We start from the raw sequence: 23,787 nt of genomic DNA on the forward strand, positions 1-23,787 counted from the left end.
TGACAAACTTATTTGATATCATACAGATGTGATCAAACAAACTCTTTATGATTTATTACCAGGAACTCTGCATTCTGCAGAAAGATAAATGAAAGACAAAACTGAACAACTGAAGGCAAGGATAAACAAATAAAAAGAATGAACGAGTGAAAGACAACTGATGAACAAAAAAAAAAAAAAAACAGTGAATGAAAGTATACATTAACAAACTAAATAGAAAAAAATAGAAAAATAAAATTCAATTAAGTAAAGAATATAAAAATAAATAAAGTAACACAGATAAAAAAAACAGAAAAAAAAAAAACAGTTTCGTTTGCGGAAAAAAACAAAACAAACAAACATAATTTACCACTTAAATATTAATCTCCAGCGCGCGATCAACAACGTCTGCTCTCACACGTATGCGTCGTGGTGCTCTCGTGAAGTGAACATAGAAAGTGAAAGTAAGTTCTCCTTTCGCCATTTTAAGCAGGAAAAATACGAATACGATACGGAAAAATCAGAGCATCAAAGTGTTTATCAACGTTTTTTAAAAGGAATTTACGTGCAGTTGTATGTTAAAGCTGGAGGATTTGAGATCCTGTATTTTGTAAAAGTTTGATCAAGGTGAGTGTTCATCTGTGTGATTTCCTCATATTAATATGAATCTTTGGAGGACATTTTATTTGTTTGATATGTGTTTGATATTGATATGTTTGATATTTGTTGACATATAGCTTGATATGAAACCTTTAATAAATGGTTTCTTTCACTTCAATGTTTCCTTTGTGTTTCGTGATGTTTATGATTCTTCGGAACGGAAGTTTAACTTATGTGTAAACATTAATAGGCAAATTCACTCAAATGCCAACCAATTTTTTTTTTTTTTTTTATCGGATCAGTGTGTGTCGATGTGGGTCGTTTTTTTTTTTTTTTTTTTACCCGAACATGTTCAATCAGCGTTTCTCGATGCTCGTTATTTTTCATAAATTCTAAATCCAGCGGTCGACTTGTGTGTGTGTGTGAAAAGGCCCAATAAGCTTGAGTTAACGGAGTCACATGATCCAATTTTCTCCCACACTCCAGATATGTTCAGCTAAATTATGAAGGTTGTTTAATTTAATCATTTAATTTAGTGTGTGAATGTTTCTTCATTCAGAGTCAGTGGAGGAGATCAAACTCATCAGATTCTCCTGTATCTTCATCATGGCTGATTCACAAGGATCCAGAGATGGAGATTTTTCTCCAGGATACAGGTACTTTCAACAAACACTGTTAAATATTGTTATACCCCCTATTTTTGCCTGTGTTTTTGTTTTAAAACTAACATGAAATGTTAAATTGTAAAAATATACAAATGTTTTAGCTTTCCTGTAGATCAGTGGTAAGAGCATTGCGTTAACAACGCAAGGTTGTGGGTTTGATCCCAGGGGATTGCACATACCTATGTATATATGTATAGGATAATGCAATGTAAGTCGCTTTGGATAAAAGCGTCTGCCAAATGCATAAATGTAAATAAATAGATCATAAAGTTTCCTCAAAGTACTTTTTGATGAAAGATGAATGTGTTTATATTAATATGGTTCCTCTCATAAAGAATGAACACAGTAATCTAAAGGATTAAACTGAACCTGTTCTCTGTTCCAGTTCAGTCCAGCAGAAGAGCTCAAACCCAGAGTCCAGCTGTGTGTCTGTGAAGAGTAACCGCTCTATGGATCCGCCAGGAACGTTTAAGAGTGGAGACGCACAGTCTGATCTCAGGTATATCATTTCTATAAAATATATGCTTACAGTATTTGATATGAAATTATTATTAATATACAGCAGTTTAATTATCTAGATTTGAACCGCTCTCTCCTATCATTTCTATAAAAAAATATGCTTATAGTATGACATTTTTTTAATTAGAAGCAACATTTATCAGTCAGTCTTACACTAGCAATGACATCAAGTAAGTGTAAGCTGAGATTTTTTCCACCTTTATATAATGGAGTAGGTGTAAAATTGAGTGGATTTTTCTAACCGCTGGTTCAGATTTATTGAAAGCTTCACAGTGTCTGTCAGAACAGTGATGTTTCACAGCAAGATCACCGTTACTAGAGTACAGTAAGGTGGTTTATCTTTAAAGCTCAGCCAAATATTGGTCTCTTTAGTCGGTTGAGCCTTCGTCCTCCATTGTGCCGTTGAAAAGAGTCATGTGATCGTGGTTGATGTTCACCTGAGTTGAATCATTCTATAATTCTATAGTTGTTTTTTTCAATTTGTTTGTTTGGAATTAGATTTTTTTATATATATATAAATATGGTTCCTCTCATAAAGAATGAACACAGTAATCTAAAGGATTAAACTGAATCTGTTCTCTGTTCCAGTTCAGTCCAGCAGAAGAGCTCAAACCCAGAGTCCAGCTGTGTGTCTGTGAAGAGTAACCGCTCTATGGATCCGCCAGGAACGTTTAAGAGTGGAGACGCACAGTCTGATCTCAGGTATATCATTTCTATAAAATATATGTTTACAGTATTTGATATGAAATTATTATTAATATACAGCAGTTTAATTATCTAGATTTGAACCGCTCTCCCCTATCATTTCTATAAAAAATTATGCTCCTAGTATGACATTTTTGAATTAGAAGCAACATTTATTCGTCAGTCAGTCTAATACTTGCAATGACATCAAGTAAATGTAAGCTGGGATTTTTTTCACCTTTATATAATGGAGTAGGTGTAAAATAAAGCAGATTTTTCTAACCACTGGTTCAGATTTGTAGAAAGCTTCACAGTGTCTGGTCAGTGATGTTTCACAGCAAGAGCACCGTTACTAGAGTACAGTAAGGTGGTTTATCTTTAAAGCTCAGCTAAACATTGGTACCTTTAGTCGGTTGAGCCTTCGTCCTCCATTTTGCCGTTGAGAAGAGTCATGTGATCGTGGTTGATGTTCACCTGAGTTGAATCATTATATAATTCTATAGTTGTTTTTTCAATTTGTTTGTTTGGAATTAGATTTTTTTTTCAGTTGCTTTGATTCATTTTTTGAATCATGCTTAACATTTGCAAACCAGTAAGTTAATTTCTCAAAATAATTATAATCAAAGTTTGACACAGTGCAAAACACACTGAGGTTAGTTCAAAAGTGTAACAACACTCCCTGGTCTTTCCTAAGACAGAAGATTCCAGTAAAAGTGCACAACATTTATAAGTCTATATGCTTTTTATTTTACTTAGTTTGAAAACCAGTTCAGTCCAGCAGAAGAGCTCAAACCCAGAGTACAGCTGTGTGTCTATGAAGAGTAACTGCTCTATGGATCCGCCAGAAAATACATGTGAAAACACACAGTCTGATCTCAGGTATATCATTTCTATAAAAGTTATGCTTATAGTATTTGATTTTTATGAAATTGTTATTAATATACACCAATTTAATGAGTTATGATCCAGTGGGCCCTATCTTGCACCCAGCGCAATTGACTTTGTACACCGACGCATGTATCATTCCTATTTTGCACCCGCGCACAGCGGACTTTTCCCTCCAAAGTCGGCAAATTAGGGAATGAACTTGTGCTCCCCAGGGCGGTTCAACGCAAAGAGGAGGCGTGTTCCAGCGCAAACGTTCCCTGGTGCTATTTTGCAGTTCCAGAAAACAATTCCACCACTGACCAGGAAAAACCTAGTCTAAGTCAGTGGCGCGATATCAGATGCTATTTTAAGGGTGCATGCTTGGACATAATCAGGGTTGGGGAGTAACGGAATACATGTAATGGCGTTATGTAATCAGGATACAAAAATCCAGTAACTGTAATCCGTTACAGTTATGTCAAAAAATTTAGTAATCAGATTATAGTTACATTTAAAAAAAAAGGGTGAATACTTTCAGGATTACACAATAGTTTAATTTAAAACTTAATAAATCAGTATTTTGGGATAATAAAACTATATTAAGTGCTGCTTGATTATACAGTAGTTCCTGGTTCTGTTCTGTTCTCACGTGTGCCATCCGCTGGTGCATGTGCAAATAACAGCTTTCTACAATCTCCTTAGAAGCAGAATGAATCACTGCTGCTAGTAGAAACGTTGCTGCCCGCGGGTAAAAACGCTTTCAATTCATGGAAATTCCGCTGCTATTTTGTTTTCAAAGAAGAAAATGCAAACAACATGGTTGTACCAAAATACCTTTTCTTAATCTCTTCTCACTTAACGGGATGTTCACTGTGTAGGTTACGTAGGGGAACTCCCACTGCCAACGCCCCAAGTTCAGTCAGGCAAATTAAGAAAGCTCACGGCTTTAGTCAACATGTATCACATTTAAAAATAAACTAATATTTAGATTGTGTAGAAATTTTAAATGTTGTGTTTTTCGTTTTTTCCTTGTACATGTTAGTTAAAAATAAAACGTCTCGGTTACGTATGGTAACCCTCGTTCCCTGAGTCCAGGGAACGGAGACGCCTCGTCGGGGGAGTTCCCCTGATGAATTGGGATCACGCTAGGGAGACCAATTGCCTTCGAGTGAATTAAAACGAGCCAATGAACATTGGCATGCAACATTTGCATTCCGCAGCCCGCCTACGAGTGCGGGTATAAAGGCGGAAGCAAGCGCATACACAAATGCTTTTCGCTGAGGAGCCGGACGGTGTCCAGTACTCCGGGAAGGTACAGCAGCATGGCAACGGGACAAGGCGTCTCCGTTCCCTGGACTCAGGGAACGAGGGTTACCATACGTAACCGAGACGTTCCCTTTCATCATCAGGGAACTCCGACGCCTCGTTGGGGGAGTTCCCCTGACGAATTGGGATCCCTACCAAAACGCCATGGTGCTGGCCCCTTCCAGCGCCCAGCTAAGCTATCCTGCAGCAGTTTCCAGAAATTTTGCGGGAGCTAGCTAGGGAATCACACTGCTGTTCCGCAAGACCCAATCAGCGGATATTGGATAACACTGGGAAAGCGTGCCCGTCCCCAAGGAAAATAATAATGGGGGGGAACGCTGCGGAAGCTGAGGCAGCCTAGAGGAAGGCCCTCAAATACACACATGTACTAACCACGTAGGGTAGTGAAACATATGGCAGTCCTTGAAGGTAGTCCCAGTCCGGAGGAGTGAGGAGCGTACTCAACAGGGACGACAGAATGAGTCTGTCAAGGGGAAGACACGGCTGAACTGCACGTGGCAATCACGGGTCGCCGCAGGGACCACTGGAAAAGGCACCCAGTCTACTAGCAACTCCTTACTGAAGGTAGCAGACCTGGTGCCGGGCGGTCCGCAACGCCTGGTGGACGCCTGGTGGAAGTCACGAGGTTAGCCGTTTGCTGGGTAACCAACGGAGCAAAAGACGCACGTATCCGCTCACGGAATGGCGTCGCAAGCCGACACACCTATTCTCTCTAATTACTGGCCGTAGCGAGTACTTGGGAGGAAACAGGTTCCACACGTAGGCTAAAAAAGCTAGCGAACGTGTTCGGTGTCGCCCAGCCCGCAGCTCTACAAATGTCTGTTAGCGAGGCGCCTTGTGCCAGAGCCCAAGAAGCGGCAACACTCCAAATGGAGTGAGACCGCAACCTGGGTGGGCAGGGCTCACCCTGGGACTCATAAGCCCTGGTGATAGCATCCACTAGCCAGTGGGCTAACCTCTGCTTGGAGACAGCCTTCCCCTTCCTGAAGTCTCATTGAGGTCCTGAAGCTTTGCGTTCTGTCTGTATAAATCCGGAGGGCCCGGACGGGACAGAGAAAAGCTAGGGCTGGGTCTGCCTCCTCCTGGGGCAGCGCTTGCAGGTTCACTACCTGGTCCGCGAAGGGAGTGGTAGGAACCTTGGGCACATATCCAAGCCGTGGTCTCAATATAACATGAGAAAGGCCAGGCCCGAACTCTAGGCACGAATCGTCGACCGAAAATGCCTGCAGATCCCCCACCCTCTTGAAGGAAGCCAATGCTAACAGGAGCGCTGTCTTAATGGACAGCAAGTTAAGCTCTATTGTCGGCAAAGGCTCAAAAGGAGGACTTTGGAGCGCTCTAAGCACTAAAGTTAAGTCCCAAGAGGGTACAGGGTGCAAACTCCTAGCACCCTTGCGGAATCTGATGACCAGGTCGTGCTTCCCCACAGACTTACCTTCAACTACATCGTGATGTGCGGCTATTGCGCAACATACACTTTGAGGGTGGAGGGAGACAGCCTTCGCTCCAACCCCTCTTGTAGGAAGGAGAGCACGACTCTGATCGGGCAAGTTTGTGGGTTCTCCCCGTGGGAAGAACACCAGTCAACGAACAGGTTCCACGTCAAAGCCTAGAGGCGCCTCGTAGAGGGGGCTCTAGCTGAAGAGATGGTATCTACCACTGCCTGTGGCAGGCCATCTAGAATCTCCGCGTCCCGTCCAGGGACCAGACATGGAGTTTCCAGAGGTCTGGACGTGGGTGCCATAGAGTGCCCTGTCTCTGAGAAAGGAGGTCCTTCCTAGAGGAATCGGCCAAGGAGGGACTGTCGCGAGGAGCATGAGTTCTGGGAACCAAGTCCGGGTTGGCCAATACGGGGCCACCAAAAGGACCTGCTCCTTGTCCTCCCTGACCTTGCACAGGGTCTGTGCAAGAAGGCTCACTGGGGGAAACGCATATTTGCGTAAGTCCCGGGGCCAGCTGTGCGCCAGGGCATCTGTGCCGAGAGTTCCTTCGGTCAGGGAGTAATACCACTGGCAATGCGTCATGTCCGGAGAGGCAAACAGGTCTACCTGCGCGGCTCCGAAAATTCGCCAAATCAGCTGGACCACCTGGGGATGGAGTCACCATTCTCCTGGCAGGGGAGGCAGCCGTGAAAGCTCGTCGGCCACACGATTGAACTCCCCTGGAACATGAACGGCACGAAGCGACCTCAGATGCTTCTGACTCCATATGAGGAGGTGGGAGGCGAGTCGCGACATACGACGGGAGCGTAGACCACCTTGTCGGTTGATGTACGCAACGGTCGCAGTGCTGTCCGTACGGACCAGTACGTGCTTGTGTTTGAGAAGCCCCTTGAGGCAACACAAGGCTAAGCGTACTGCTTCCAACTCTAGGCAGTTGATGTGCCAATGCAGCTGGGGCCCCGTCCACAGACCCGAGACTGCATGCCCGTTGTACGTGGCCCCCCAGCCCTTGGCAGAGGCATCCGTGAACACCACAGCATGCCTGGAAACCTGGACTAGGGGCACTCCGGCCCGTAGAAATGCAGGATCCGACCAAGGGGTGAAGGTTTGGCGACAGTGCGGAGTGACTCTGACCCGGAACGTGCCGCTCTGCCACGCCCACCTCGGGACTCGATCGTGAAGCCAGTGCTGGAGCGGTCTCATATGCAACAGGCCGAGCGGCGTTACTGCGGCTGCGGCCGCCATATGCCCCAGGAGCCTCTGAAATTGTTTCAGTGGGACCGCTGTCCTGCCTCGAAAAGACCCGAGACAGGTGAGCACTGACTGGACGCGCTCCTCCGTGAGGCGCGCAGTCTGGGCGACCGAGTCCAGTTCCATACCGAGAAAAGAGATCCTCTGCACAGGGCAGAGTTTGCTCTTCTCCCAGTTGACCTGAAGCCCCAACTGGCGGAGGTGCCAGAGCACCATGTCCCTGTGATCGCACAACACATCTCGCGAGTGCGCCAGAATGAGCCAGTCGTCGAGATAGTTGAGGATGCGAACGCCTTGTTCTCTCATGGGAACAATGGCCGCCTCCGCGACTTTCGTGAAAACACGGGGCGACAGGGCCAGCCTGAAGGGTAGGACCTTGTACTGATATGCTCGACCCTCGAAAGCAAACCGTAGAAATGGTCTTGTGTTGGGGAAGAATCGAGACATGAAAGTACGCGTCATTCAGGTCGATCGCTGCAAACCAATCCTGGGGACGGATGCATTTGAAAATGCGTTTCTGCGTGAGCATCTTGAACGGGAGCTTGTGCAGGGCCCGATTCAATACTCGCAGGTCCAGGATCGGCCTTAACCCACTGCCTTTCTTGGGTACAATGAAAGTACAACCTCGAGGAGCGAGGCCCGAGGGCGGCTGCTGGTCTCCGCGCCTTCCAGCCCAGCGGCAGACAGGAGTGACGAGACCGAGGTGGCGCCACTGCTATCTGAGTGCTGGGGAAAGGGAAATGAGAGTGGCGAGACCCGAGGGTGGCGCACACTGACATCCTGCTCTCGAACGGGAGAGACTGCTTGCTCGACAGTCTCGGCCGTGAATGACCCAGAGGAGGAAGAAACTGCTCTTTTACTGAAGTTTTGGGTACCGCCGACCGGCCGGTCAGCGGTGGAACAGAACCGAAATTCTCCACCCGGCCCTCCTCCAGGGGGAGGAGTGGTGATGTCACGCACTCCCGAAGAGCAGACTTCACATACTCTGGGTCGCTCCTCTCAGGGTCGTTTCCCTTCCTTTTGCTGGGGGAAAACGAACTCCGAGTGGGCTGGTTTTGAGGCGCTTCTGGACCACCAGTGTGGACATCGTCTGACCGAGGGCCAGCGCTGTGACTAATCACGGTCAGTCACTAAGCGCAGCTCTACCCCGAGTCAGAACTACCCAGGTGCACTGAATGTGCAGGGGTAGTGAGAGAGGAAAAACTTCTGCAGATTTAGGCATGTTTGGCTTGCCATATTGGCACCAAAATGCTTCCATACTGCCAAAAATGTTCACACGCATCCAGGCACTTTAGACCCAGGAAGTGTGGCTGTCAAGTCTGAATCTTCAGCACGAGAACACACCATTACAATAGGAACTCAGCATCATTTTCAGAGTATAACAGCCCTCTCTCCGATGTAGCGATCGACATCTGTCCTCCCCTGGGGCCCCGAATGAAATGCTTGGTCCCTCATGAGAAGGACCAAAATCCTATTCAAAGCCTCAACGGCACACGGCACGCTGAGCGGCTCAAGCCTTTACGAGAAAGGGGAGACGAACAACGTACCGACGTGGTAATGCACTCATGAGAGAACATGAACCACCCATGGACGCAGTCTCAACACACTGATTAGGCATGTGAAACAGCGATCATGGCCGTCAACCAGGCATGCAAGACAGTGAACGTGGCCATCGCCTCGATGACACACGGCACGCTGAGCGTTCAAGCCCTCAGGCAGGACGAACAACGTGCCGACGTGGTCATGCTCTCATGTAGAGAGCACAAACCACCCACGAACACAGTCTCAGCATGTTTGTGATGCGCTAGAGGAGTGAGTGGTTCGTGCTCACTGTAACCCTCAGATCACCAATGTTATTCGCCAAAGTAGCCCTCTCCTGGTGCACCAGAAGAGAAACTGGATCGGGAAATAAACAAAGGGACTCACCTCATAGAGGCACGCGAGTCTTGATCTTGACCGCGCATCTTGAGCGCCGAATGACGCGCGCTGGGTTGCCGTGACAACCCGCGCTGTCAACCGCCGCTCGACGGCACACGGCACGCTGAGCGGCTCGAGCCTTTAAAAAGGGGAGACGAACAACGTGCCGACGTGGTCATGCACTCCTGAGAGAACATGAACCACCCACGAACGTAGTCTCACACACTGATTAGGCATGTGAAACAATGAACGTGGCCGTCAAATGAGGACAGGAAACGATCGCATCCAGAAACACACGAGTGAAACGTCATCCTGAAAAGGACGCGATCTTCACTCGTGTTGCTCTTTCAGGAAGAAAGTACTCTCTTTATTGTGCTGAAGCACACAGGGACCCAACTCGGCAACACAGCGGGGAAACTGCAAGCCCGCTGTGCGCACTCAACCGTTTACCAGCTGTGCAAACAGCTTTTGAATTAACAGCGTGTAGACGCAGCCGGCAGACAGGAAATCGCGCGGACGCTGAAACGCCGTCTCACCAACACAGAGAGATCCCCTCCCGAAACAGCAGACTCGTAGAGCGTAAGATAGATACAATCTTAAAGCTCATTCACTCAGAGAGGACACAACCGGTCGGCTCCGAAGCTAAAAGCATTTGTGTATGCATTTTACACATATGCCTTAACACCAAGCATATCTGCTGACTCTGTTGATTTTCTCCTTGATTCTTTTAACTCAAAAGTTAAAAGTGCAATTGATGATATTGCTCCCGTGAAAGTCAGGAAGAAGAGTGGCAGACAAAAAGCACCTTGGAGAAACTCAACAGCAGTGCAACATATGAAAAGACAATGCAGAAAAGCAGAGCGCATGTGGCGGAAGACAAAGCTTGTAGTCCATTATAACATCTACAAAGACAGCCTTCATGCTTTCAATATGGAACTAGGCAAAGCTAGACAGACTTTCTTCTCAAATATTATAAACTGCAATTTAAACAACACACGCACTCTTTTTGCTACTGTAGAGAGACTGACAAACCCCCCAAGCCAGATTCCCAGTGAAATGCTCTCAAACAGCAAGTGCAGTGAGTTTGCTTCTTTCTTCTCTGACAAAATCAATAATATCAGAAAGGTGATCAGCACATCATTGAGTTGCGCTGGGGTCAGACAGATCAGACCACCTGAAAAAGTAGTAACTTTGTCTGATTTCAAAAAAATTTATAGCAAAATTTTGGTAGAAACCGTACAGCACCTTAAAACATCAACATGCGCCCTTGACACACTTCCCACATCTTTTTTCAAAAGTGTGCTAAACAGTTTAGAAGCAGATCTTCTAGAAGTGGTAAATGCCTCACTTCTCTCTGGGAGTTTTCCAAACTCCCTGAAAACTGCAGTTGTCAAGCCCCTCCTGAAAAAGAACAATCTGGATAAGACCATATTAAGCAACTATAGACCGATCTCAAATCTTCCTTTCATAGGCAAGATCATTGAAAAAGTTGTCTTCAATCAGCTGAACATATTCTTATGCTCGAATGGATACTTTGACAATTTTCAATCTGGTTTCCGACCGCACCACAGCACAGAGACAGCGCTCATAAAGATAATAAACGATATTCGCTTAAATACTGATTCAGGCAAATTATCAGTGCTGGTACTACTCGACCTCAGTGCTGCATTTGACACTGTCGATCATAACATACTTCTTGACAGGCTGGAAAACTGGGTGGGGCTTTCTGGGATAGTCCTAAAATGGTTCAGGTCATACTTAGATGAGAGAGGTTATTATGTGAGAATAGGAGACCATAAGTCTGAGTGGACATCCATGACATGCGGAGTCCCTCAAGGCTCAATTCTTGCGCCACTCCTGTTCAACCTGTATATGCTCCCAATGAGCCAAATAATGAGAAAGAACCAAATCGCTTACCACAGCTATGCAGACGACACACAGCTGTACTTAGCCCTATCGCCTAATGATTACAGCCCAATTGACTCCCTGTGCCAATGCATTGATGAAGTCAACAGTTGGATGTGCCAAAACTTTCTTCAATTAAACAAAGACAAAACTGAAGTCATTGCATTTGGAAACAAAGATGAAGTTCTCAAGGTGAACGCATACCTTCACTCTAGGGGTCAAACAACTAAAAATCAAGTCAGGAATCTTGGTGTGACACTAGAGTCAGACCTTAGTTTCAGTAGTCATGTCAAAGCAATAACTAAATCAGCATACTATCATCTCAAAAATATTGCAAGAATTAGATGCTTTGTTTCCAGACAAGACTTAGAGAAACTTGTGCATGCTTTCATCACCAGCAGGGTGGATTATTGTAATGGACTCCTCACTGGCCTTCCCAAAAAGACCATAAGACAGTTGCAGCTCATACAGAACGCTGCCGCCAGGATTCTGAGCAGAACCAGGAAATATGAACATATCACACCAGTCCTCAGGTCTTTACACTGGCTCCCAGTTAGATTTAGGATTGATTTCAAAGTATTATTACTGGTATATAAATCATTCAATGGCCTAGGACCTCAATACATTGCAGATATGCTCACTGAATATAAACCCAACAGATCACTCAGATCATTAGGATCATATCAGCTAGAAATACCAAGGGTTCACTCTAAGCATGGCGAGTCTGCTTTTAGCTATTATGCCAGCCGCAGCTGGAACCAGCTTCCAGAAGAGATCAGATGTGCTCCTACAGTAGTCACATTCAAATCCAGACTCAAAACACTTCTGTTTAGCTGTGCATTTACTGAATGAGCACTGTGCCACTGTTCGTCCGACTGTACTGTACTGTATTTCATTTTATTTTTCTAAACTGTTTTAATTATTCTTATTTCTTTTTATTATTTTAATTTCTTCTATGTAAAGCACTTTGAATTGCCATTGTGTATGAAATGTGCTATATAAATAAACTTGCCTTGCCTTGCCTTGCCTATGCGCTTGCTTCCGCCTTTATACCCGCACTCGTAGGCGGGCTGCGGAATGCAAATGTTGCATGCCAATGTTCATTGGCTCGTTTTAATTCACTCGAAGGCAATTGGTCTCCCTAGCGTGATCCCAATTCGTCAGGGGAACTCCCCCGACGAGGCGTCGGAGTTCCCTGATGATGAAAGGGAACAAAAATAATCTGTAATACTATACTGTAGCCACTAGATGTCTGTATAGCCCTTTACATAAATATTCAGGGCAAGTTGTGGAAATGAGACATGATTGCTTAGTTTTAATAGGTTTTTAGCTACAACATAGTTACTTACAGCTATATGACATTTTCTTAAATAGTTTATATTTTGCAAATATTTTACACCGGACCAAATTCTTAATAAATAAAAGTTTTTTTAAAAATAATATTTCTTCTTGCTTGACTTTATTTATATATGTGACCTTGAAGTAATCCAAAAGTAATCAGATTACATTACTTTCATATTGTGGTACTTGGATTACGTTACTGAATACTTTTTTTATGAAGTAATTTGTAACTGTAACAGAATTTTTTAAAAAGTAACCCTCCCAAGCCTGGCCATAATGTAGCGTGTGCACAAGGCACATACACTTTGCTTCTCTCATCTACACAGACACAGCAGTTGCCATTTTTGCAAACCATACATAAAAATATTCCTTGTATAAATGAGGGAAATCATTGTGGTGTCCATGAAGATGTTAAAAAATAGGCATAAATCTAGCTTACACATTTACCCAAATTATTATACGCCTGTTTAACCGAAGCTAATTTGGGTGTGTTTCTCCATCCCCAATGTCACTTCTCTGTCTTTTACGGCCCTGACGAGAACGTCGGTCTCTTCGGCTGCGAACCGCTCCTGGAGTGCGTCTGGCAAATCCGCCGTTATAATAGCAATCCGCCATGGAACAAGCGCGCCAATGTGAGATGTCGCTCTGATTGGTTTATTTCACGTTACGCCCAAACCACACCTATGAGTAAAGTAGCTACTTCAGACCAACCCATTTTAGATTTACGTCGGACGCAAGAGTCATTTATCCCGCCAGTATAATAGCAAAAGCGCCTGAGATCCGCCCACAAAGTTACTTGCGTTTCGCGTTTGATACTTGCGTTTCAGATCGTTAAAATAGGGCCCTGTAAGTTTCAGTCTATTAATGATCATCATTGTTTTCTTGTGTAAAGCTCTATGTATTTTATTGTTAATACATTCACACGCTGTAAAAGCTGTTGGTCGGTTACTCAGTTAATGACACAATTACATCAATATGAGTGTGTCTGATTCTTTACCTTCTTCATTCTGATTTAAGGTCAAATCTTCTATCCAGACCAGTTAAAAGCAAAACTGTGTACAAGCCTGTGATTCAACCACAAGACTTTAATGAAAGCATGTATCCTGGTTTCAGGTAAAATGTAGGACTTTTTGTTGATGATGTTCAATTTTAGGTGCTGCAATTCACATCACACATCACTCAAACACATGTCAAGTCAAGTCAAGTCATCTTCATTTATATAGCGCTTTTAACAATGTAGATTGTCTCAAAGCAGCTTTACAGAGATAAGCGTATAATTTAAGGTAACAGAGATTGTTTCGGCTTTACAGCAGAGTTAAGTTATTTCCATCTAAATTTAGTTTTAATTGATTTGCTTCCGTCGCAACGATCATTTGTTATTAAATTAGGGGCCGCTAAGACGACACCATTCCCTCTACACAGACTTTAAACGCGAACCTGTGAGAAACGCTGATGGCGTTCACATGCGCATTTAGAATGGGTTCTATAGTTATGTGCGTTTGAATATACGCAGGTTTGGAATTCCATACAAGTCAAGCCTAAACAAAATACTTGTCTTTCCTTATAAATTTTGATAAGGAATTTTATTTTATTTGTTGCTTTGGGGTAGGACCGCGAGACGAATTTTCCCGACAACGCCTTATCTGTAGAGTGGTAGTGGGATCCTCCATAGGGAGAGACTAGTTGGCACTTCAGCACTGCGTTGTCATCGGTCCAGGCGAAGGTCCTTCGTCAGATCTGGATACGGCCTGGATCCGGCAGGCTGCAGGAAAAACCTCGGGATAAACACAGACACTAAAATTAGCGTAGATGCCATTCTTCTCATGATGTAACGAGTACATCAGGATTTTTGGGAAGTGTTCCCGGTTCCGGCTGACCTACTATATGCAGCCTAACATTAAATTATAGAAGTCTATAATGTATTATGTGAAAGCTAGGTCAAAGAGATGTGTCTTTAATCTGGCTTTGAACTGACAGTGTGTGTCTGCTTCCCGGACAATGGTAGGAAGACTGTTCCAGAGTTTTGGTGCTAAATAGGAAAAGGATCTACCGCCAGCAGTCGATTTTGATATTCTAGGTATTAGTAACTGGCCGGAATTTTGAGATCGTAATAGACGTGACGAACTATAATGCGTTAAGAGCTCGCTCAAGTACTGCGGAGCTAAACCATTCAGTGCTTTGTAAGTAATCAGCAATATTTTAAAATTGATGCGATGTTTAATAGGGAGCCAATGCAGTTTTGACAGAACCGGGCTAATATGGTCATACTTCCTGGTTCTGGTAAGAACTCGAGCTGCTGCGTTTTGAACCAGCTGTAGTTTGTTTATTAAGCGTGCAGGGCAACCACCCAGTAGAGCATTACAATAATCTAGCCTTGAGGTCATGAACGCATGAACTAATTGTTCCGCATTTGTCAATGAGAGCATATGGCGTAATTTAGATATATTTTTAAGATGGAAAAATGCAGTTTTAGATTGTATAGACATGATTAATAATTTAAACATTTCAGAAACCTAATGATGTTCTGTGTCCCTTAATACAGCAAACAAATTTTGTAATTTATGGTTATTTACTTCTCCAACTTGTGTAATAATGTGGTATTTTAATCTTGCAGCCATGATTCTAAACCTGCTGAAGTCCTCAACACATTGAGATCAAATCTGAAACTTAAGTTTGAGTGTTTGTATGATGGAATATTAAAGCAGGGAAACCCAACACTCCTGAATGAGATCTACACAGAGCTCTACATCACAGAGAGTGAAAGAGGAGAGATCAATAATGAGCATGAGGTGAGACAGATTGAGACACAGTCCAGGAGAGCAGAAACAGCGGACACACCGATCAAATGCAGTGACATCTTTAGACCTTTTCCTGGACAAGACAAACCCATCAGAACTGTGCTGACAAAGGGAGTCGCTGGCATTGGAAAAACAGTCTCTGTGCAGAAGTTCATCCTGGACTGGGCTGAAGGGAAAGAGAATCAGGACGTCCAGCTCATATTTCCACTTGCTTTCAGAGAGCTCAACTTGATGAAGGACAAAACACTCAGTCTTTCAGATCTTCTTAATCGCTTTTTACCTCAAACAAAAGAAATGGACATATCCAATGATGAGTATAAAGTGTTGTTCATCTTTGATGGTCTGGATGAGTGTCGTCTGTCTCTGGATTTTCAGAGCGATGTGAGGTTGTGTGATGTGACTGAATCAGCCTCAGTGGACGTGCTGCTGACGAACCTCATTGTGGGGAATCTGCTTCCCTCTGCTCTCATCTGGATCACCTCCAGACCAGCAGCAGCGGATCTCGTCCCCTCTGAGTGTGTCCATCGAGTGACAGAGGTACGAGGCTTCAGTGACCCACAGAAGGAGGAATACTTCAGGAAGAGAATCAGTGATCAGAGTCTGGCCGACAGGATCATCACACACCTGAAGTCATCAAGGAGCCTCTTTATTATGTGTCACATCCCAGTGTTCTGCTGGATCTCAGCCACTGTTCTAGAGAAGATGTTGAGTGAAGCAGAGAGAGGAGAGATTCCCAAGACTCTCACTCAAATGTACACACACTTCCTGCTCATTCAGACCCACATTAAACATGAGAAGGACTACGAGAAGAGAGTGAAAGATGAAGACATGATTGTCAAACTGGGGAAACTGGCTTATCGGCAGCTTGTGAAAGGCAACCTGATCTTCTATGAGGAAGACCTGAGAGAGTGTGGCATTGATGTGGCAGAAGCATCAGTTTACTCAGGATTGTGCACTCAGATCTTCAGAGAGGAGTTGGGCTTCTGTCAGGGGAAAGTCTTCTGCTTTGTTCATCTGAGCATTCAGGAACATCTAGCAGCTCTATATGTGCATCTCTCCTTTATCAACAATAACATCAATGTGTTTGACCAGATTACCAAACCAACTAATGGAGACACAGTTTCACTATCTGATCTCCATCAGAGAGCTGTGGATGAGGCTTTAGACAGTAAAAATGGGCATCTGGACCTTTTCCTTCGTTTCCTTCTGGGTCTGTCAGTGAAGTCTAATCAGAGTCTCTTACAAGAACTAAAGACACAGACAGCAAACAGCTCTCACAACAATGAGAAAACAGTTGACTATATTAAAGAAAAGATCAGTGAGAATCCCTCTCCAGATAAATACATCAATCTGTTTCACTGTCTGAATGAACTGGGTGATCTTTCTCTAGTGAACGAAGCTGAACCTCATATGAGCTATGGAGGATTATGTGATGTGAAACTCTCCTCGTCTCAGTGGTCAGCTTTAGTGTTTGTGTTGTTGTCCTCAGAGGAGACACTGCAGAGGTTTAACCTGAAGATCTTAATTGGACCCAGAAATGATCAGTAAGTAATACTGAGTGCATTACAGTCTAAAACAGACTTAATTTTGTGTCTTTAATTCAGCTCATTTTGAAGGATGCATCAAGTGTATGCTTCGTGTTCTTCGATCTCCCACAATCCTTTGCACACATTCCAATTCACGTAAAAGAACTGATGGAAAATGAGTCGGCACTGAGTTTATCTGAGTTCATTATGAAATGTAAGACACAAATAATGTATTCGGAGATGAAGGCATACATGTTATCGTTTGTTTTAGTGTAAATTAACTATTGAACACTAAACTGACAATAATGTAAGATACTGGGAGACACAGACGGCTGTCATTCACTGTATTGCATTAACCCTCTGAGGTCGGCAAACGCGCCCCGCGTTTTGCTGGATTTTCTTCACATTGTAGCACAATAAACTTAAATTACTCCGTCATTTATGGTTATACAGAAAAAAGAAATATAAAAAAATAATCTGTGATATTTCTACTTTTGTATGTGTCCACTTACAATCAAATCAAAACATTGTGCTTTTGTAAAATAAAGAAAATAAACAGGGTGTGCGTTCTGCCTCTCCGTCGCGGTGAACTTTTTTTTCTTGAGCACGTCTATAAACTGAAACAAAACTCAGCGAATACTTGTCACACATTTATGAGCCATACACCTTTATACACATTTAAGTGTGTACTTTTAAATGATCGGATTCAAACTGAAAACAAATATTCTCTGTTTAAGTAATTTGTATAAAACCAACAGGATGTCCAGTATCTCAAACGCTTGCTAATTACTTTTAATTCGACCACGCCCACTTGCGCAAAAGAGATTCACATGCAAATCTCCACATGGGACGCGAACGCCCTCGTTACCTCAAACACAAAACACCAAAACACTTCACAAGTCTCTGCTTTTCGTCGAGTTTGGAAGACACGTCTGAGCTTATATTGGATTTACCTAAGAAGAAGAACGCAATTTGAAGACAAGAAAGATGTAAGGTAAGAAATTCTTACTTATTAGTTTATGGTATGTTTGCATAAACTTCACATTGCAGTTGAACTGTTGCTAGATATATGGTGAATATTATACTATTTAGACCCGTGTTTACTGTTAAATACTGTTTGTGGATATCTGCTCAAACATAGATATGTATAACCATAATGTTTAATATTTTGGAGCGCGATCGCGTTTGTTTGAATGTATCATATTTTGGAGCGCGATCCCGTTTGAATGTATCATATTTTGGAGCGCGATCGCGTTTGAATGTATCATATTTTGGAGCGCGATCGCGTTTGAATGTATCATATTTTGGAGCGCGCTGTGGGTTTGAATGTATCATATTTTGGAGCGCGATTGCGTTTGAATGTATCATATTTTGGAGCGCGATCGCGTTTGAATGTATCTCTTAGGGGAGGGGGTACTGTCACGGTTCATCGATCCATGTGTTCGTTTTGGGTGTCTGTTGGTTGTTGTGGGTGTGGGCTCTGAGTGTGTGGTGCTTGTTTGTTGCTTAGTAACCAGCTGATCACTTAATCAGTCCGCAGCTGCAGCTAGTTACTACTGTTGTTAGCTGCCTATATCTAGCGGGAGTGATTATTGCTGGGTGTCGGGTCGTCACTCTTGTCACTCTTGTCTGTGCTCTCTTGCCCAGTTCCTGTGTCAGAGTTTCCTAGTGGATTTATTTCCTCGATTTTGTCTGTGTATCCAGGCTTCTGGAGATCGTTTGGATTCTCGTTCAATAAACTGCTTGCTTGCTTGCATTCTGACGGTATGACTGTGTACTCAAAATTAGCTTTTGACTTTAATTTATATTTGAATTGTATTGTTAACTATATTCTAAATAAATTAAAAGCAATATAATTGGAAACATCTTGATTTTTGTTGTTGTCTTTTTCCACAAATGTTGTATGCATGCAAATTGTATAATATCCATGGTAAACATTTCTAGTAATTGTGCAGTTAATTCTCATATTGTATTTTCAGAAAGTTTTTGAATATTTATTCTCTCCCCAAATTTGTCACTAATAAAACACAATAATAAATAATTTCATGAGAAGGCTTATGTTGATCTATTAAGTTTGATTGTTTACATATACCTTGTAAATATATATTTTGCTATTTTATTAAAACGTTTTCACATGTAAACCAACTACAATTACAATTTTAACAATATTTCAAGTGTTTTTCTTTGTAAAAAGCATATATTTTATCATACGTATTTCAAAGTTAAGGATTCATTAGTTTGAATATACATTGGAACAAACACTATAATAACATCTTAGTTGATCATTCAATATACCTACTTTATTTTTAACAAAACATCACATACTATATATTTAACATGAGCAGAAATTGGCGAAACAAAAGCTTATTTGATGTGGCAGTAGTCTATTTTACAGTAAAAACTTTATAATCTATCCAAAACTAATCAACAAAATCTTGTCTAAACATTCATATTTCATCTGTAACATATAGTTTTTATGATATATTAATATAGGTCATATAAATGATAATTTGCAGTTTAATATGTTGCTTGTACAAGTGCATTTTATTTCAACATATTTCAATCGATTTTTACTCATCTCAGTATAGCAATATAGCCTGGGTAGATGTGTTCATGTTTTAAAAAAAAAAAAAAAACCATCCTAATGTAAGTGCGTGGAACAACAGCGAAGCATATTTAAACAGTCTTTTTGCAGTTTACAGACACTATTCCATATCGCGATTAGAACAAAGCCCTTAAGAATAAAGAACTTACTATTCACAATCCTCAGCTGGATCTGTTGCTCCTCGAAATGAAACCGAAACCAGCACTTCTGAGGTAAATTTTCCATGATTATTATTACTATTACGCTATTATTATTCCTCACAGCATCGCAAGATGACGTTAAGTACATGGATCTGATTAAACTTGATGTGTTTTATCGAGCTGATGTGGGCATTGACAGGATTGCGTGGATCGCCTCAAATCATTTACGATTGAATAGTGCGTGCTCTCCGTAGGCGTGTTCACATTAGTAGATAATGAGTTGCCATGAGAACTGACATCTCTCTCTTTTCATACAGATTACATTAACAGATAATATTTGTATACTTTTTTTGTATTAGGTCATTTAATAGCCGACACTTAAATGATTATAAAGATATATAGCTCTTGCCTGTGTGACTAGTATTTGCTGAGTTTTGGTTAAGTTTAGAGACATGCTCCAGAAAAAAAGTTCACGGAGATGCAGAAAGCACACCCTGTTTATTTTCTTTATTTTACAAAAGCACAGTGTTTTGTTATGATTGTAAGTGGACACATAAAAAAGACATCTTACAGATTCTTTTTTCATATTTATTTTTTCTGTATGACCATAGATGGAGTAATTTAAGTCTATTGTGCTACAATGTGAATAAAGTCCAGTAAAACGCGTGTTAAAATGGAAATATTTTCAATATTTTGGCATTTTTATTTATCACCAGTTGCTCACAAAATGATGGACAATGATTCACATTTCGAGCATCATTACCTGTGATAATAAAATTAAGTAAATTATTAAATAAATTATTAAATAATTAAGGAACAAGCAAGCAAACTTGTGTGCTTAAAATGTATGTGAATAATTTGCTGATGCAGGTACATCGCAGGTTCATTGACAAGAAAAACAAAAACAAATCTGTGTTGACTGAATACGAGGCTTCTACAGTTACTAAAACAACTTTTTCACATGTCCATTATAAAGCAGTTTAATAAAAAAATTATGTGAGGGTATTTAATAAGGTATGAAATGTATTATTTACTTATGATATTAATAATAATAATTATTATTATTATTAGCATTAATAATTGACATATTTATTTTTTTACTTTCAAATAGTGACACCCAAAACACCGGAGATGAAGTTCTTCAGAAGCTGATGCCTGTGGTTACAGCAACTAGATACGCTGTGTAAGTAACACTGAGAACAAGCATCACTGTTAAAACATTATAACATTTCTTACTTAAACATTATAAATGAATGGTTTAACAAATAATGTGTCACACTTCAGCTTTTAAATCCTCCACCTATCTGACCTGATTTGTGATCTAAGTAACCGTTTTTTATATTTGTGTGAGAAATTTATTTTCAGATATATGCATGTTTAATTTAAGTATACAAACATTTATATTTAGACTTTTTTATATATTAATTTTAAATTTAATTTTAATGTTAATACATTTATGTTTAAGGAAAAAACAGATGTATTAAATTAATTCCATTATATCAGTTTTATATAATCTTTCTGTCATGAGTTAGGTTTGTTTTCCTCTTTTTCTCTCCCTCTCACCTTCTTCTCTCTCTCTCACCTGCTTTGTTCCTGCACCCTATCCACCTGTTCATAATTGTAATCAGCGCGTTTGCGGATTGAGATCGCACCTGCTCCTCCTTTGTTCTGATCTCTCTTCCCATTAAGGGGTTGTTTACATGACACCGTTTTCAACTAAAAATGTAAAACTTTATGCATTTTGGCCTTTCATTTACACTACAACGGTGTTTTGCAGTTCTTGCAATTCTCACAATTCTTGCGCCACTCCTGTTCAACCTGTATATGCTCCCAATGAGCCAAATAATGAGAAATAACCAAATTGCTTACCACAGCTATGCTGACGACACACAAATCTACTTAGACCTATCGCCTAACGATTACAGCCCCATTGACTCCCTGTGCCGATGCATTGACGAAGTCAACAGTTGGATGTGTCAAAACTTTCTTCAGTTAAACAAAGACAAAACTGAAGTTATTGCGTTTGGAAACAAAGATGAAGTTCTCAAGGTGAACGCATACCTTCACTCTAGGGGTCAAATAACTAAAAATCAAGTCAGGAATCTTGGTGTGACACTAGAGTCAGACCTTAGTTTCAGTAGTCATGTCAAAGCAATAACTAAATCAGCATACTATCATCTGAAAAATATTGCAAGAATTAGATGCTTTGTTTCCAGACAAGACTTAGAGAAACTTGTTCATGCTTTCATCACCAGCAGGGTGGATTATTGTAATGGACTCCTCACTGGCCTTCCCAAAAAGACCATAAGACAGTTGCAGCTCATACAGAACGCTGCCGCTAGGATTCTGAGCAGAACCAGAAAATATGAACATATCACACCAGTCCTCAGGTCTTTACACTGGCTCCCAGTTAGATTTAGGATTGATTTTAAAGTATTATTACTGGTATATAAATCATTCAATGGCCTAGGACCTCAATACATTGCAGATATGCTCACTGAATATAAACCCAACAGATCACTCAGATCATTAGGATCATATCAGCTAGAAATACCAAGGGTTCACTCTAAACATGGCGAGTCTGCTTTTAGCTATTATGCCAGCCGCAGCTGGAACCAGCTTCCAGAAGAGATCAGATGTGCTCCTACAGTAGTCACATTCAAATCCAGACTCAAAACACATCTGTTTAGCTGTGCATTTACTGAATGAGCACTGTGCCGCTGTTCGTCCGACTGTTTGTACTGTACTGTATTTTATTTGAGATCTATGAGAGGACGGGATCTGGATCTGGAGAGGACGCTGGCGCTGTCTGTTCGCCGCTTCTCCAGCCGCGCCAAAATAACGGCTAGTTTTTAAACTTTTAATCTTTTACTATCCTCGCCACCAACCGAACTGTGGACCTTACTGGAGAGCTATCAGGTAGCTTTCGAATCTAGAGGTCGCCTACCTGTTGCCGCTAGCAAAACACCTTCTCGGAGACTCCCTGGAATTGGTCATCGCTGCTCGTGCATCGCAGCAAAGCTGCTGCTACGCGGCTAAAAATAACCGTCTTCCACGCCGCCGGCACCTCCACTATGTTGAGTTACTCCGTCAACCAGCTGATGAATCTCAACAGTTTCCTCACTCCACCGTGCATTGCAGTGCTTAAACAACTAGGACTTCTCTGCCGTCCGCGCTATATCCATAGAAGTTCCCGCAGAAAGTTTGTCTGTTCACAGACAAGTCTTACCATCCCGGCTCTCTGGTCAGCAATGCGAAATGTCGCTCCACGCACACGTCATCAGAGTGCTGTCTCTTACCGGATAAGTAGTTTGGATGTCTCCATGGCAAGACCTCTCTGTGAGCTGCATGGAAAACGTGGAGTGGACTCCAGTCTGCTACGGCCAGTGCAAAGATTTGTTGCATCATCAAGTAGCAAAATTGAACTCTTAAATGCACAATCTATTACAAACAAATCATGCCTCATTCATGACCATATCCTGGAAATATCTCTGGATTATATGTGCATTACAGAGACTTGGCACCAACCAAATACCTATTCTTCTTTAAATGAGAGCTGTCCCCAAGGATATAGCTACCTCCAGAAAGCTCGCAGCACAGGGCGTGGTGGCGGCCTGTCAGTCATCCATCGCAGCGATCTGGAACTATCTCTGCAACCATTACCTGAACTATCTTCATTTGAATGCCTTGCATTTAAATGTAAGTCCCCTTCCCCTGTGCTGTTCCTCCTCATCTACCGACCACCAAAACCAAACCCATCATTTATCACCGAGATGTCAAATCTCCTCACAACTTTCTGCACATCCTCAGCCGATGTTATAATTTTAGGTGATATGAACATCCATGTTGACACTCCCTCCTGCCGTTTTGCAGCTGAATTTCTTCAACTACTGGACTGTTTTAACTTAAAACAACTTGTTGGTGTCCCCACACACACCAGGGGGCATACCTTGGACCTGGTCATTACTAACTCTGCCCCTCTCACCAACCTGCAGGTGTATGACCTAGGTGTCTCCGATCACAAGGTCATTTCTATGGATTTGCCATCCCCATCCAGCCTCTCCAAGCCTAAGCAGAAAATTTGTTTCAGAAACCTAAAAAACATAAACCCAGAACTCTTGGCAGGAGACTTTCAGCATCTTTCGACACACTTTTCATCAGCCGACGAAGCAGTGGACTACTACAAAAGCCATTTAAGCAGCCTCCTGGACCTCCACGCCCC

The 23,787-nt window shown here is 42.2% G+C and overlaps 1 protein-coding gene across 8 annotated transcripts in view; it reads left to right on the plus strand.

Annotated features, from left to right (window-relative positions):
* Nucleotides 1–465: 465 nt before the first annotated feature.
* The window catches only part of LOC309506221 (protein NLRC3-like), a 186,779-nt gene continuing 163,457 nt past the window's right edge, over nucleotides 466–23,787 (plus strand). For 5 of the 8 annotated variants that reach the window (XM_082179932.1, XM_082179930.1, XM_082179931.1 and 2 more), the window contains exons 1-8: nucleotides 493–589; nucleotides 1,116–1,235; nucleotides 1,630–1,743; nucleotides 2,352–2,465; nucleotides 3,204–3,326; nucleotides 13,514–13,609; nucleotides 15,111–16,838; nucleotides 20,677–20,748. In XM_082179932.1, the coding sequence (XP_082036058.1) occupies nucleotides 1,123–1,235; nucleotides 1,630–1,743; nucleotides 2,352–2,465; nucleotides 3,204–3,326; nucleotides 13,514–13,609; nucleotides 15,111–16,838; nucleotides 20,677–20,748 (2,360 nt within the window). In that variant the 5' untranslated portion in view covers nucleotides 493–589; nucleotides 1,116–1,122. Of the gene's footprint in view, nucleotides 607–1,115; nucleotides 1,236–1,629; nucleotides 1,744–2,351; nucleotides 2,466–3,203; nucleotides 3,327–13,513; nucleotides 13,610–15,110; nucleotides 16,839–20,676; nucleotides 20,749–23,787 lie in introns of all 8 variants that reach the window. The other 3 variants (XM_082179928.1, XM_082179936.1, XM_082179927.1) reach the window with 2 other exon arrangements.

Source organism: Leuciscus leuciscus (genome assembly GCF_965113295.1).
Source record: "Leuciscus leuciscus genome assembly, chromosome: 9".
Lineage (NCBI taxonomy): Eukaryota > Metazoa > Chordata > Actinopteri > Cypriniformes > Leuciscidae > Leuciscus > Leuciscus leuciscus.